The sequence below is a fragment of the Seriola dumerili genome, unplaced genomic scaffold (genome assembly GCF_002260705.1).
Source record: "Seriola dumerili isolate Sdu_G_001 unplaced genomic scaffold, Sdu_1.0 BDQW01000409.1, whole genome shotgun sequence".
Lineage (NCBI taxonomy): Eukaryota > Metazoa > Chordata > Actinopteri > Carangiformes > Carangidae > Seriola > Seriola dumerili.
In genome coordinates, this window is record NW_019174664.1 from 639,924 (window position 1) to 656,604 (window position 16,681).

At 39.0% G+C, this 16,681-nt stretch overlaps 2 protein-coding genes across 3 annotated transcripts; both read right to left on the reverse strand.

Moving 5' to 3' along the window:
* Nucleotides 1-154: 154 nt before the first annotated feature.
* Nucleotides 155-4,046, reverse strand: manbal (mannosidase beta like). The gene is made up of 3 exons (XM_022761458.1): nt 3,910-4,046; nt 2,662-2,845; nt 155-1,183 (listed from the first exon to the last, which is right to left on the reverse strand). The coding sequence occupies exons 2-3, from the start codon at nt 2,809-2,811 to the stop codon at nt 1,073-1,075; spliced, it is 261 nt and encodes an 86-aa protein (XP_022617179.1). The 5' UTR covers nt 2,812-2,845; nt 3,910-4,046; the 3' UTR covers nt 155-1,072.
* A 1,187-nt stretch (nt 4,047-5,233) lies between these two features.
* Nucleotides 5,234-15,341, reverse strand: LOC111233569 (nuclear factor of activated T-cells, cytoplasmic 2-like). 2 transcript variants are annotated; one of them, XM_022761417.1, is made up of 10 exons: nt 14,996-15,341; nt 13,253-14,240; nt 12,924-13,095; nt 12,133-12,335; nt 11,241-11,413; nt 10,916-11,056; nt 9,567-9,622; nt 9,114-9,246; nt 7,694-8,311; nt 5,234-5,711 (listed from the first exon to the last, which is right to left on the reverse strand). In XM_022761417.1, the coding sequence occupies exons 1-10, from the start codon at nt 15,120-15,122 to the stop codon at nt 5,665-5,667; spliced, it is 2,658 nt and encodes an 885-aa protein (XP_022617138.1). In that variant the 5' UTR covers nt 15,123-15,341; the 3' UTR covers nt 5,234-5,664. The 2 variants fall into 2 exon arrangements, with proteins under 2 accessions (XP_022617138.1, XP_022617139.1); XM_022761418.1 differs by lacking the exon at nt 7,694-8,311.
* Nucleotides 15,342-16,681: the final 1,340 nt, after the last annotated feature.

Genomic DNA, 16,681 nt, shown 5'->3' on the forward strand with positions numbered 1-16,681 from the left:
GAATTAGGATAGCGACAAAATTATTTCAGTATCAATTTATCTGTCAGTTACATTTTGATTACTCGATCTAAAAAATATAAAAAATAAAGGGATGTCTTGTTTTGTCTAATCAACAGCCTAAAACCCAACAATATTCAGTTTACAATAAATATGTATAAGAGAAAGCAGCAAATCCTCACAATGGAGAAGCTGAAATAAATTGATCAGAATATGAGAAAATTGGTTAACAAAATTGTTGATTAGTTTTTTTGTGGATTGAATAATTGTTGCAGCTCTAATGTGAATTTATCATCATTTATTAACAAAACTATTAGTTTTCCCTAAATCCCTTTAACACATTTTTTTGTTCTTTTTTCAGTGTTGATTGTGACACTTCCATGTATTATCCCCATACAAGAGCTAGATTTGAAATATGGCTTTTTGAGGCCTGTATTACCATTTGAAAGTCCTGATACATGTTGGCCAAAATAAAATAAATAAATTGTTAACATACATACATACAACATAAGCATGATATGGAACTATGACCTAGTCACCTTATATTTTAAATTTTTCCTTACATCTTGAATTCTGCAACCGCAGTGTCTGAATATTGTGTAAATATAAACAAAAATAGCTTTAGCAAGGAAGTCATTCTGACTCATTAAACCAAACTGAAATTTGCCAATGAATAAAAACAACTAGGGTGAATGACTGCAAAATGCATTTAATTGCCTGTTGCATCCAAATACAATTCAATCAATGATACTCAATTATAAAAGAAAAGAAATGCAAAACATATACCCAATAAAATATGTGGCAGTCAGCACCGCACCAACACCATGGCAATTTGCTTCTTGTAATACTGTGTTGATTGCGAATAGGACACAGTTCATGTTTAATTCTGAAGTGTCTCAAATTAAGTGCACATACATTTTTATTGTAATATGACATTAGTGTTTCATATACCTGTAGTGATAACTGTATGGGTATCTGCAGATGTTGATTCTCACACACACACACACACACACACACACACACACACACACACACACACACACACACACACACACACACACACACACACACCTGTCTATCGCTTCTTTTTGCTCTCTTTCTTTGGCTTCTGTCGAATCTGAGTTGCTGGTCCTTTAGGTTTCTTCATCTGTTCAGACGCCTTGCCATCAGTGGACTCAGTCTCCTCCTGTAGAGTAAACACATGAGGCATGTAACACCCTGCAATTTCAAAAGAAATCCCCTGAGTCATTGAAATGGGGTGTGAAAATACATGATTGCTAAGCATGATTAGATAAGTGTGTTTTGAAGATGTATTTGGATTATGCTTTTGCTGACTGACACTCACACATATGGTATTTGGTTTTATTTTCCATCATGAAACAGTTTGTGTTTTATTTAGTAAATTGCACAGAGGGCGTTAGTAATTTGTGATAACAATTAATTTTTCTGTTAGTTTTTCTGTTTGCAGTTTCCAGATAGCTCATTTAATCTTAATTAAATGGATGGTTGAATGAAATTTACAGAGTTTTTGGACACGCACACCAAAGAAAAGAAATTCAGGCATTTCAGCACTTTCCCTCTGTCAGCACTGTTTCTGCGAGTGCAATCTTTCCTATTGTCCTAGTGGGGAAGAATGACAGCAGGATGCTGTAAAGGATGAAATGGCGACATACTGTGGGGAATAATCAGTGCATCTGATGATGATGTCTGAAAATAGAATAATTAGAAAGTGGATTTAATTGCTCTTGTCTATAAATAATCTCTCCTGACAGTTGTTAGTATAGAGATTGAGAAAGTAGCCCTTGGTGGCTCTGTCTTCACGGACATTCAAAAATAAAATATTCAGCACCCCTCTTGCTCATTGATGTCTTGTTTCTCTGTATTTCAGAGATGAAATGGTAAAATTCTGCAAGATTTTTATAGCAGAACCTCTTTTATGGCAGAATCTGTCAAGCCACAGTATTCCTAGTTACTCTTGAAAAATTTGGAGAAAATGTTTTTTACACTTTTCAGGCATTCTGTCAGAAATAAAATAGATTTATCTTTTACTGTTACACTGAGCAGCAATCAACTCAAACTCATTGATTGGTAGTTTCTTGGTTCCAGACCTCAAAACTGCTGCTCCCATCTATAATAATAAGGTGAAAACAAAACAGCAGTTCACCCTGACTATCAAGCTGGATTGAAAATGTGTCCTGATGGAAAAATTGATTAACGTGAGGAGAATGTAGATGTTATGTTTCGGGTTCAACTGCAACACTTTTTCAATCCCCTATTCTTCCACATAATTTTTGCTCCTCCATCATCTAGCAAAGAAAAAAATGTAAAATCTCATTAAAAAAAATACATGTGAAAGTAGGTGATTCAACAGAGATACTAAAATTCTAAAAAATATCAACACCAAATTGACAAATACATCAAAGCAAGCACTTTATAGGGGCATATTTTGCTATCAAAGGTTTTGTGTACAGTGATGTTTTGATCACTGCCCATGTTGTGTCAGAGTCTGTTTCCCCATCAATTTGTATCCCCTTTTCACTTTTAACTGAGCCCCAATGTATATCTGACCCCGACTGTGGAGGGCCTCAGCAGGGGAAACAGTTTGAAGGAGGAAAAGGCTTCAACACAAGGCCTGCTCTTCTCCTCCTCTTGGTGTCTACCTACCTGTTCATGCCCCTTGGATGTGGGGAAGATGACAGCCAGGATGCAGATGAGCTGGAAGATGGCACCCAGAAACAACCCGTAGCGCAGTAGGCTCTCTAGAAATGTAGGCTCAGGGACCTCTGGAGGGGACAGGTCCAGGTCTGCAGACATGATGCTGTTTGGTCTGTTTCCTTCAATGACCTCTCTGGGTAAACAACAGGTGCATAGTTAGCAGGATTACAAAAAGTGATGTATGGAGGGGTCATTGAGGGGGATTCGTCTGGTTACTTAATGCTGACTTGCCCAACTCTATTGCACATGCCACAAATACCATTTAATTTTTGCTATGTTTTAAGTTCATGAAATAAAAAGTATTACATTAACATTTGAATAAACTCTCCTTTTAAATGCGAGTTTCCTGCAGGGGTTGTAATTAGTGTAGGGCTGCAACTGACAATTATTTTCATTATCGATTCATCTACAGATTAATTGATTGTTGAACAGTTGAACAGTCAAAAAAAAATACTGCATTTACTAACACGTACAACTAAGAAAAGGTGCAAAAAAGAAACTGGAAGAATATTTGACAATCTGTATTTAAAAATAACTTAAACAATTACTTGATTATTAAAATAACTAATTAACTGTTGCTGCTCTAACTTACATTTTTTCACTTCAAAAGTTTGCCCAGGGGTGCCCACACCTTTCCCTCACACTTGTAGCTATAGTCCTACCTACACTGTATACTAGAGCTGCAACTAATGATTATTTTATTAATTGATTAATCTGCAGATTATTCACTCCAATATAAAATGTCACAAAGTTGTGAAAATAGTTATAAGTTAATAAGGATGATAATGGTTTCCCAGAGCCTAAAGTCTTAAATGTCTTAAAAGCAGCAATTGCTCACATCTGAGAAGTTAGAATCCGCAAATATTTTTAAATTTTGTTTGAAAATTCACCAATAAACGATTATCAAAATTATAGCCTATTAATTTTCTTTCAATGGTGCGATCAACTGATTGACTAGTACTTGCAGCTCTACTTAATATTACTATCAATTCATGACAAACAATCTTGAAACAAAAGTCAAATGACGTATTCTAATCTCATGAATTTAGTTACTGTAAGTTATTAATGTGGATGCTGCCAGTACAACGTAAAAAAAACACTGAGACTGTGTTACATTCTTCCATACATAGATTTTAGCTAAACACAGACAGGCTATAATGTTGCGATATTCTGTGTTTGCGTGGAAGAAAATCTTACCAGTGGTGGGAATATGTCACTCTTCTTCTTCGTTATTGGGATGCAAACATCAATACCAGGGCTATAAATATATATAAGGCTGTGAAATGCTATCAAGAAAGATGCTAGTTAGGTTTACAAAGGGAGGAAAAAAAATTCCTTCTTCTTAACGGAAGTGAGGTCACTAATCTATAACCCACTTCCGTCCCGGTTAACGATTGGTTTGGAAATGCCGCCCCCTAATGTTCGCGTTGAACTGCAAACATTGCGATACCGACTCTAAAACTTCTCAACTCCGGTGGCCTCCTTTTAGAAATAAGGGATATAATGAATTTTTATTAAAATAACAAATTCCTGCAAATCCAAATGACTTTGCAGTTTTAGTTACTAGATGTCATTCCTGCAGGTGTCGTTTGGCTTTTGAATGATAACTCAGATCCACGTAAATGTCTTATAAGTAAAATGTGTTTCTCGTCTGATCATAAGAATAAAAACTGAAAAATAAAAGCTTCGTATCAGACAGACACCGTTACATGAGCAGTGTGGACTTAACCATCTATTAGGGTGAGGCATATTTTCTTTCATCCAGCAAAATGCTTCCTCCAGAGACTACAAAAACACATTAGTACATGCTGTTCTTTCTGTGGTAAATCCTCTGAGACAGTCCTCCACTTATTTTGGTCCTGCAACTACACACAGAAATAGTGCTCTGATATTATTTTTATTACATATATGTTTACTTTAAAGCTATGTTTTTAGTTATTGCAATTTTCACAACCACCATAAAGGATTTTATCTTATAATAAATCTAATCTTTATTCTTCTCAACAACCACATGCATAAATTTAAATTCACAAAAACAAAACCTTTTTTTATTGTATTTAAATGTGAATTGACGCACTACATAGATTGTATTAGGACCTCCAATCCAAAAGCAAGTAAGTTTAAAAAAAAATAATTTCTCTTTTCTCTCTCTCTTATGCTATTAATTACACGTCTTGTTTCTCATTTGTTTTGCTGTTTGCCCCTGGCTGGAAAAACTGTATACTGTGGAGAAAAATACACAATACAGAAAAATCTATGTATCTACTATGTTTTACTCCACTGTATTTATCTTATAGCTGTAGTTTATTATACCAGGCCAGGTTACTTGACTGATGAACTGGTGCTCTAATATAGTTTGAAGTCATTTCAAAGTTAAAGGCAGTTAGTTTTAAAGTATATTAATTGAGATTATTTGATTTACTCTTCAGTCTGCTCATTTTAAACACACTGCTTCATATAAACAGATTTTATTTCTTATAAAATATTTTATACATGCTTACAATGAGCAATTGTACAAATATATGAACAGAGGGAAGTTAAACAGGTTAAAATAAAGAAACGATACAGACACACAGTATATAGAATGACGCGTCTTTGCTAGACTAAACTGTATGACAATATTGTAGGCTAACAAAGTAACAGAGCTGACTCATTTTTGATGTAAAATGTTGTAGCTGAGAACTGAGCTTGGAACAACCACCCATCCTAGTTTCACAGAAACATGAATAATCTTGAAATAAAGTCAACATAAGCCTTTTATGGATTAGTTTCTATTGTTTGCCTTAAATATCTGCCACAAATCCAGTCAATTTTTTTATTTTATTACGAGTCTTACAAGTAAAAGCTTACTCCAAGAGGATTTTATATTTATAGTTTCTGAAGTCTGTAGATCATGTTTACTGCGTAAATTTTGAATGTGACGGACAGCAGGGCTGCTGCAGGCCTCCAGGTTCACTCTCCATTGTGGCCTTTCAAGTCCCTTCTAATGATGTCGTTCACTGCAAAACATTAAAAAAATAGGGATGAGCAACTTTAATGTTCACAATATAAAAATAAAACAAGATGGTTTTAAATAAATCTGTCTTAGTTTCATATGCATTTGTTTTATATCTAAAACCCCTTTGTGCAGATTTTTAAATTTCTTCTGGTATACATTTTTGTTTGTGGACAAAAAGAGCAATTACAGTCAAAACTGGAGTTGTTTCTTGTCATCAATTTTCTTTTTTTTGTAGCGGGGGGCATTTCATTCTTTTATATGATGGTTCACAGTCAAGAGATGACAGGAAATGAGGGGGGAGTGAGATGGGGTCCTCACCTAGACTTGAATCCGGGACTTTGAGGTTTGCGGTTGGTGCCTAGATGACAAAGCCACCATTGTCCCCAGACATTTTGTAATTTCACACATAAATCCCTGCAGTGATGTTGTGAAGTATTGCAATTACATTAATGGCCACAAGATGTCTCTACTTTCTTGAACACAGATTATCAGCAGTGTTTTTTGGACTGAGCAAGTGTCTCTGTCCTCACAAAAATAAGTACCGTTCTTACACATTCATCTTTTGACAGAAAAAATAACAAGATTATTAGTATTTGCCCTAATCCTATTAACCCTCAAGAAACAATGGTGAAGGGAAATAATGACTTTAACACAGTAGGTTATTTTTTCCTTCTGATGCTCAGTAAAAAAACATTGTTGTGATTTCCTAAACTTTCACTATAACTCCAGCCTGTATCAGAGACAAAGGTCATTGCTGCGTTCTTTCTTCTTTTCCTTCTTTACCACAGGTGTGTCTGCATATATTTGCCTATACAATACACTTCCTGTTTCTGTCTTCCATCACAGAGGTGTAAACAGAAACTTTCCCCCACAGCAAACAAGGTCAGGGTAGACTGATTATTCTCTCATTGTTGTTGCATCTTTCAGAATTCATAAGCAACTTGTACACATTTATTTCAAATGCAAGTGTGTGCGTTTACGTGTGTGTGACAGAGTGAAAGTCAGACTGAAACAGACAGGAAAGTGGATAGAAAGGCCTGACAGTTAACCACAAGGCGGGATTTGCAAGCCTATAGTTGCAGCATGCTTGTATGCATTTGCAGACTGGACCACAAATACCCATCCCCCAGGCTTCCACATTTCATTTCAAACCCTGTTATTTTTTTAGAGGTTTTTAAGTAGTGCATGCTCCCATTTACTCATGAAAATCAATAGCGTATCATCTACAAAATCAGCCAAACAATTTAGCAATCTTCTCAAGAACATTTTTCAAAATCAACAAAGATAAACCAGGGAGTGAAACAAATCCATTAGAACCCAAACAGATTAGACTTAGACCCTGGATAATAGGATAAAGTAAACGTATTGCCAATTACACTACACAATTGTATACACACAAAATGTTACACTATCGGATACAAAACATAAACACCAACTGACTAAAGGATACATTCAAAGTCTTTGTGGAGGTTCCCACTTCATTTGATTGACTGCTAGATCCTCATAGTTCTAAATCTTCATCTTAGCTTGAAGCCTTGGTGCGAGATGAGGAATAGACCAGAAGCGCATTCATGTCATGACTGATTGATTTCATGATTGACAGCTGTGAGCTCCCACTCCTGACTCTGGCCTTTTCTAATTGGTTAGAAAGGGGCGGTTCGCTCAGAAACTTTAGGAGGGAATATGTCTGCACTGCTGCCAGACTGTTCCAATGAGTCTGGGTCAGAGAAACCTTAGACTGCTCCTCTTTCAGTATCAAGATACTGTATGTATTGGAGCATATATCTGCTAATAAATATTAGAGAACCATCTGGTAAGTGTAACATCAAGTGGAAGTTCTTATCGGACTGTTCGGTCAGACATTGCTCCTCTAGTTTTGATGTCAGAAAGGTGTGAAGGATAGAGTTGATTCAGACGATGTTCAACAATCTGCATTTCTTTTGCAGCACACTGACCCATTTAGTATGTAACAGTAATACTCACCATCTTCCAGGTAGGCATAGCTGAGGTTCTCTTGTTTGACTGTGACCCTCTCTGGAGCCCGTTCCTCATGGTTTCCTGTACTTGGCTCTACCCTGCATACGGCCTTTCCTTGAGCTTGACCTAGGACGTATCTTGAAGGTGGTGACTTCCCCAGTTGCAGCGCTGTCTGCATAAAACTCTGATGTCTCGACATCAAACAGGCCTCAAATGAATCACCAACCTGAGGGCCTTCGCTCAGTTTGCCCACAAGGGTACTGACACACTGGCTGGGAGTGGCGGCAGCATGGGAAGCCATTGGGGAACTGCCAAGAACGGTGCTACCACAGCTACTGTAATGTTGGTTTGCAGTCTGGTACAGTACGGGACTGTTAATCAGAGTGCTGGCTCTGGACTGGTAATAGACTGTTTGGTCTTCCACTGGATTAGGTGTTAACATGCAGGCTCTGGGGTCTACAGTGGCTAGATGGTACAGTGTTGGAGAAGCATTCAAGGCTTGAAGGTTGTTGTCCTGCTCCAGGTGATGGTAGAGTGACTTCATTGTCAGACCAGGCAGTGACTGATTATCTGAGTAGCCATATGAATTCAACTGATAGTCATCCACTGGCTCGGCTTTAATGGCTGGAATAAAAAAAAAAAAAAAAAAAAAATCATGGCAATCCATCCAATAGTTGTTGAGATATTTCATTCTGGACTAAAATGGTGGAGCGACCGTCTGAAAGAGCAGCACTGCCATCCACAGAGCATGGTTAAAAATGATTAGTGAGTCCTAAGATGTTACAAGGATTTATCATCTCCCTCATCAGTCTACTAATTAACAAAGTTCATTGTTTCCTGAAATGCTTTCTGAAACGTGCTGAACAGTGCATTTGAATTTCAAATATGAGTATCACATGTATGTGATGAGGGGATTAGCAAAAACAATAGTAGAGTAGCAGGTTTTTCCCTTGAGAACAAGTGAGAGTTACCAATCCTACGTAAAAACGTGTTGTGACTGCGGTTTACTGCAAACAGCAATTGATTGATCGATTTCTTGTGACTGGGACTGATTTCTTGTAAAACTGTAGAACATTGGTTTAATATAAAGATCATAGAAAGATTCCCCTTGGCTGCTTTTAATTGTGTAGCAGTTAGATTTAATCAGACTTAAGTGTTGCAATTTCCTGCAGTGTCTTAGTTTGACTTAATAAGAGGATGGGAGACTTTACACATATTAACCTCTTTTCAGCAACACTATAACCACTGTAAGGTTGAATTAATGTTGCAGGTTGTCTTTCAGCATGTGGTTTGTGTTGTGAGAGGTGACAACAATATTTCCCCACAACACTGCCAACCCCAAGGTGGGAACTGTTAACCTTTTGTCCACCTTTTGGCCACCTACATTTCCCCCTGTAGTGACAGACCTGAGTTAACAGATATGTACCTTTCACAGGAGTGTAGATGAAGTGCTGGGGCTGACTGCGTTTCTTCTTCCCGTTGATGACATAGAAGTTGACTTTGGCTGGGTGGCAAATGGTCCTGTCACGATACCGAGGGACCTCAACAAACAGCATGTTCTAGACGGGGATTGCAATAAAACACAAAAAAGATCAGACAAAGAATCATGTAGCAACAGAGAGGTGTGGGCTGCCCCCAAATATCTCCCTTGTGAATTTCAGATCAAAATCAGCATCAAAAATTTGATTCTTTAAATATGATGTAGAGGAAGTCCGAAAAGCGCGGTCATAGACTTTGTGTATTGCTTTATGTTTTGAATACATGTGAAGTTTGTGCCAGACAATGTTGATTTAATGACAAAAAAGTACATCATTGGTTCTGTAAAATATGTTACTGCCTGAATGCATTTATCAGTACAGATAAGTAGAAGTTCACTCACAGCTTGTGTTTTGTCTTTGTCCACAGTGGCCTCCACCTCCCAGATTTGCTGCCCGTCTGAAAGCAGAGGGAATACAGGGTGCGGTGAGTTTTAAAGGGGGTTTTAAAATAATAGTTTGACATTTTGGAAAATCCACGTATTCGCTTTCTTGTTGAGTTAGATATTAAGATTGATTCCACGCTGGACTGATTCCCATGACTGTAGAAGGAATATGTAGCTGTAGTCAGCAGCTGGTTAAATTAGCTTAGCTTGAAGACTGAAAACAGAGGGAAACAGCAAGCCTGGCTCTGTACAAGGGCAAGAAACTAAACTAAAACTCACTAATTAAAATGTTATATCTTGTTTGTTTGATCAAAACAAAAAGCAACGCATTAAACTGACAAGTTTGTACAGGGGGTTATGTGCCGGATTACTTTGATCTTCTCATCAAACTCTTGGCAAGAAAGCAAATGTGTATTTTTGGTAAAATATCAAGCTATAAAAAGCATCTTTGATTGGGTTAACAATGAATTTGTTAGACATCAGTCCTGTCCTTAATTTACAGTACAGCAAGTGAGCACATTTAAAACAAAGGCAGTGGAAAACTGCTTTCTCTTTTATGTCTGGTTTAGTGTTTCAATCCCACCTCAGTTTTTACCTGTTGTTTCTGTTTTCTACCCACGCTTTGAGAAAAAACAAAAAAAAAAACCAAAGCCTCTGCTCTGGGCCTGAATCTTTATCAGTCTGCCAAACCACATCCTGTTGCATAAAACCCCACACCAAGCAATAGGGAGGCTTTACACGCAGACAACTGTACCCATCCTGCTCTCAAACCATGTAGCCCAACAATTGTGTGTGGGCAGAAGGTGCAGTAACGAGGTGAGAAATTTCCACAAAGTAATAAATAAAAATGTTTTTCTCCAGCAAGACAGTAAAAGTTTAAACTAATGGTTCATTTGTCAGAGTCAGTTAAATGTGGGGGTGGAAGATGTGCGTCACTGAAAGTTGATGTTTCCCGGGTGATATGCAAAATAATCTCAAAATACAAATACTATATGAGTAGGTGAATACACTCAAGTAGGATATAAGGAGGAAGTAAGTGGGTGAGGTACAAAATATGGACCTATTTTAATTATAGAAACAACCAGAGGTCAAGATAAGACACACATCAAAAATAGCTACAGGGGAAAATACAATTATCTGCTTTCTTGTTTAAAGTTAGATTGGAGGAGTCATACTACTGTCATTTCTGGATGGTAATAGGTAGCTACAGCTAGCAGTAGCTACAGCTAGCAGTTGGTTAGTTTAACATAAAGACCAAAACAGGGGGAAAGAGGTTTGCTGATTTCAAAAAAAGATCTCTTCCTCACCTTGCGTCTTCTCAGAGAATATCACCTTGGAGTCAGGTGTGAAATTTTGTCCAGTGAGGACCATCTGTTGACCACCGAGTACTGAGCATCGGTCCAGGTCCTGCCTCTCAACTGCAGGCAGCTCCATTGCTGAGCGCTGGGCTGAGGAAACAGGAAGACATGGCTGTATGAAAAACCAAGCTAGAGTAATAAAGCATCTAGTGGGAAAATTTTCAGGACATTTGTCCAATCTATTTTTGATAATTAAAATCCAGAATTGCTGTGTTGACTAGTATAGCTTGGGGAACATTCACTTTTTGCTTATCATGAATTAAATACTCCTTACAGCATTCAATAGGATCAGAGGAAACTTGAAGAGACACAAGCTGGCCTCCAGGCTGGGGAATGTGGACACGAAACACCAAACGCACACGTGTGTTTTTTCGTCCGATGTCCGTCTCACCGTTCCTCAGTTCGATGTCTGCGTTTCTCAGCTTCAGGATCCCTACACAGTCAATCCTGTAAAAAGTGGGAGAAAACACAGATAAGGTGAAAATGTTTTGGAAATGATGCCAAAGTGCTGTCACCTTGATTTACACCAAAATCTACTGCTATCTTTGTTCACACAGTCCAAGTCAAACTATAGTTAGCTGTAATCTGATCAGTGAGTTATAATCTTGTTTTGTTCTTTCAAAGTAGTGGCATTTCGTTAAAAAAAAAAACTTTTTGCAGCTATTTTGCAGTCATTCATCACATGTCAAGTTCATCAAAGCATTTCTATTTGCTGCTGTAAATACCCTGTATCTGGTTAGGCTTTCATGGAAAAACTTTCTGGCACGCAGGAAGTGATGCATTTCAAGTTTCCGTCAGCAGCAACAGCAACTTGTTGGGAGGAAAAACGATACCTTGTAGCTGGCATTAGCAGCAATAGCCGCCATGGCTGAGTATAGACAGAAATGTCGAGCATTTAACACATAATCAAATTCAAACTTCATAAATGTAAAATCCAAAGAAAACTGCCTGGCAGCTCAGTTTACTTTATCTCTGCATCTGTAACTCTGGGAGACAAAGTGCAAAAAACACCACTGAAGATTGCTTAATAAGCATGAGGTCACAGACGACTGTCTTAAAAAAAAAATCTTTTGTTGATTGATGTTCCTTCATTCAGTGTGTTTGTGATTCACTCATGACTTATTTTTGGTGAACATGTATCCCCACACCCTTTCTGTTTTACTCACACCACTCTCATGTGGTTCTTTGGCTCCAGGGGGATCTCCAACACTTTAGTCCCGTTTGTCATCCTCTCCTTACTGGCCGTGGTGACGGTCTTCCCGGTGATGCGGTGGACCTGATAGAAGGCATGGGGTTTCAGGAGTCTCTCATCTGCCGTCCCTATGAAGACTTGCAGCCACAGTGGAACCGTGCCTTGATACCCGTGGAGCTGGTGAGGGCAACAAAAGCGATCAAATGCATGCTTCACAATGATCTAAATTGACTATAATGCCATTAACGTGCATGACTGCAGAGGAAATCTATTCTCCCTGTGGGGATGATTTCACAGGTCACTGTCTAACTGGCATAGCGAGAACACTGCTTTGCATAGCCCGTTTGTGCAGCAGTGCCAGGAAACCCAGCAGTGATGACTTATTAATTAACTCACCAGAGGAGTAAATAAAGCAGATCCATGTACCAATACTTGTATGTTAGTAAATATACCTTAATTGTAACTATTAGTGTAGTTTTAGTAGTTTCAAGCAATGCATGCCTTTAGTAAACTGTCCCTGTGGGAGTAGTGATGTGATAGTGACATGAGGCTTTTCTTTCATTTGCATGCCTGCCGGCTTTACATAAACACATTGTCCAGGAAATACCACTCCACATTTACGACCTCTTACTCCCACTCATGCTCTTCTTTCCTACGGCATTGGCAGTGACAAAGTGAGAAGGATCTTTTTCTTTTTCTGTTTCCTTCTTTGCATTCACACACATGCAAACCTCACACCCTCCAAGTGTGAAACAAAACAAGCACCTGAACTTCCGGATGTCCCCCTTTCGGTGTCTTTACAGCTCCTCGGCTACCCTCAGTCTCGTAGTGAGCTCTGTGGTGAGATCTGGGCTGCTGCTGGATCAGTAATTCATACTGACCAGACTGACTGGGCAATGGCCACTCTAAGGATGGAAGTGGGGCCACAGAGAGACGACTGGAAAAAAGACAAAAGACAAAAAAAAAGACAAAAATTTAGAGAATGACAAAAAATACAATTGAAATATTTCATTTCATAGTTGTCAATTAAATGATTGATCTTATTAGAAAGATATAAATTGTTTGTAAGTCATAAAAAAGGACAAACAACACACCTGAATGCTCCATGATGGACTGGATGAGGAGGAGGCCACACAGCTGGGACCATATAAATGGTGTCAGACTTGACCTCGGGTCCTGCCCTGCCAATCCCCTCCTGCTCAATGGGCCAGTCATATAGCTGTCCATACACGCAGTCCTGTCTCTGTGCCTGCCCATGTGCATTTCGCCCCACTACAGAGGGCACTGCTCTGGATAGGCCGGAGCCGAGGCCCCAGTCCTCCTCCAGGCCTAAGGAGGAGGTCTGAATTTGGGCTTGAAACTCAGCTTGGGCCTGGAATTGTTGGAGGTAGTGGGACCCCTGCTGCTCATGAGGCGATGGGATGGGGCTGGGGCTTCGGGAGCGCTGCTTGATAGGAGTGCCCCCCTGACAGGAGTGGGCCTGGTCATATGCACGCTTTCCATGCGGTGAGGCAGAGCGGGAGCGCTGGTGGGGAAGTGGCGCAGCAGAACGCTGGTGTTGTGGCAGGAGAAAGGTCTCATCTGTGACACTGTTGAGAGGTGAGGCTCCTGGAGAGGAGTGGGCAGAAGAAGTATGGATGCCCTGGAGGCCCGGACAGAGATCTAAGGCGGACACCCCCATGCTACAGCCAGCTGCATTGGAAGGAGAGACACAAGGTGAGGCCACTGGGGAGTATGACTCTGCTGGCCATCCTGTGGAGGAGTTACTGCTGGCAGGGCTCACACACTCCCTATAGGTTGCACGGCCTTTAGAGCTGGGGCTCAGCTCCAGGGTCTGCGAGCTGAGAGAGTCGCCTGATGGAGTGATCTCAATCCTGGGGCTTGGAGCAGGTATGTTCCCCGGTCTTGATGGCAGCCCCAAGGAGTCAAACACAGCCCCTGACAGGTTTTCTGTGGTGGGGCACTGAGAGGAGGGGTTTTGGCTGGAGGCAGGCTGGTTGGAGGCGGAGATGTACGCAGTGGGATCACCGACCACCAACAGAGGAGGCTGGTTGTCGTTCTGAAGGAGAGCACCCGGATCATCTGTAAATATCAAAAGTAAGGATTCATTTGTGCAATCACAGATCCCCTCCAGGCAAATTTATATTTTATATAATATCATTATATAGACATATAATCTGTGTCTGATATGTTTATTCCACGAAAATATTGAATTAACTCTTTAAAAAATCTAAAAATCTATGTCTTTGCACTCATTGAAAAAATCCAGAGTCTATGAATGAGCAAATGTAAAAAGTTTAACCACTGGTCACAATATGTCTCATACTGCACTGTAAAGTTTTTTTTTTTTATTATTGTTTCCTCATCGCTCTTCTGTAAATTGGCTTTCACACTAGTTGTGATGTCAGTAAATCATTTTCACATTGGAAGTGAGCACAGTGAAACTGTCTTCTACTATCATACTCTGCACAGTGAAGGTCAAACATCTAAGTGAAGTAGAGCAAAACATGCTTCTGAGTGGAGGTGGAATTTAAATTTGAACTCCTCTTAACAGTGGAAAAGACAGCACATGCCCATTTTACTGTTTATAAAAAAAAGAGGCCTTGACTTCGCCTGTTTAATGGCAGTGAAAAGGAGATTTCAGTGTAACATCAGTACCTGACAGCTCAGCACTTACTCAGCCACTTCATTACAGCTAAATACAAACTCAACACACATCCACCATCTTTACATGGTGATGATAAAACACTAACAAATTATCATGATGTAACTAGAAACAGGATATTATGTTAATTCTCTACAAAAGCAGAATAATTGATGCATACATACACACATACCTTTGTCACAGCCAACAGGAAAATCTTCTTCAGGTGGATTATACAGAAACAAGTCAGAAAAGTCCAACTCCTCCTGACTTATGTCTTGACCCAGGCTCTCGGTGAGCCCCAAACCTCCAGAAGTCATCTCCAGCTCTGAATATACAGATTTCCTCTCGACAAGTATACCGTAACTAAAATATAATAACTTTTAACAACTTTTAACTCAACGTTTTAACTCGCCAATTAATTTCACGTCCGTTCAAAGGTCAGGTAATTAAAGAAAAAAAAACGGTTGGTGTTACAGTTTTTCTAAGATAAGTTTAAAACATTTGCAGCTGCTCAAATAAAACATCCAGCACCGCGACATGAAAAAATGAGAGGCGATAGACGCTTCCTGTCACCGATGCTGGTGACATGCAGACGGGAGGTGCAGATCTGCCTGTACGCACGTGTGTGCGCGCGCGCGCTGACAGAGTGCAGCACAGAATCCTCAAAACCTCACTGACTTCCTTCCCTGCATTGTGAGTCAAGGGTGATAGTACCTACACAGAAAATATATCTTAGAGGTTAGATATATAGTAGGGGAGACTGGCAATGGTTGCAATTAAGGAACGGTTGCAACAAGTCGTATTCCTTCAATCAGAAACATGCTAGAGTGATGACACTCATACTGCACATGCTCAGTTAGACCCTCCCCTCTGCAGGAAGATAGAAGATACATTCAGTAACTGCATTAATTGAAAAAAAAAAGGGAAGTATGAAAGTATTTTCATGAGCTGCATTTTTTGTCATACTGTAAGTATGAATTAATCAAAACTTAGTTTGAATCATTGTTTTGTTGACTTCTAAGTGAAATGGTTAGCATGTGTCAAGGTCAGCGTGTTTAGCTAGCACGTCATGTTCTGTCATGGCTTTTAGAGTGGGGATGGTTGCAACAAGTTTTTGTAACTGTCCCCAAGCTAAGCAGCCATATTAAAACAGACCACACAAGTATGTGTCAACATTGTTTAGTTCATATTAGACAATATATGCTGCTAATTTTGTCCACTAGCATAACAGATGCGATAGTAATTGCTAATTTTAAAGCAAAAGACCTCAGGGTCAGGGTCAGTTGCAACATCTGAATTCTTTGCAACATCTTCCATTCAAATAAATACTGTGAATGATATGTCAAAGGCAATCATCTTTAAAATGGTATGGGTAATTAGCCAACAGATGTAAGTTTAAAAGTTTTGTTGGTCTTGTGTTGAAACCGCCCCCAGTCTCCTCTAGTCTGTTATCTTTGGTAATAGGCCTATTATATTGATATCAAATGATACAAGATAAATTATATTTAGGCATTTAGATGTATTGATTAATAATTCCTCAAGCATTTTTTTTAGCTAATATCTTTTAATTATACTGGTCTTTCTCTTTACTTTTATCTATTGTGTGTTCCTGTCTGTCGTTGAATAATTTTAGATGAATAATTAAAATTGTATTAAATTAAAATCCTTAACGACCACATTTTTCATTTTTATCATCAAATCCCTGTTAAATTAAGTAACATACAGGATTTTTTTTAACTTGTGTTTCACAGCGTTGATAGTAATACTCCATTGTCTTAGTGCTTTAATATGCAGTGCAATTTTACGGTGTGAACAACTATTCCCCATATTCCAACCACTTAATATCTATATACAAACAATTACATATATTGCCTAT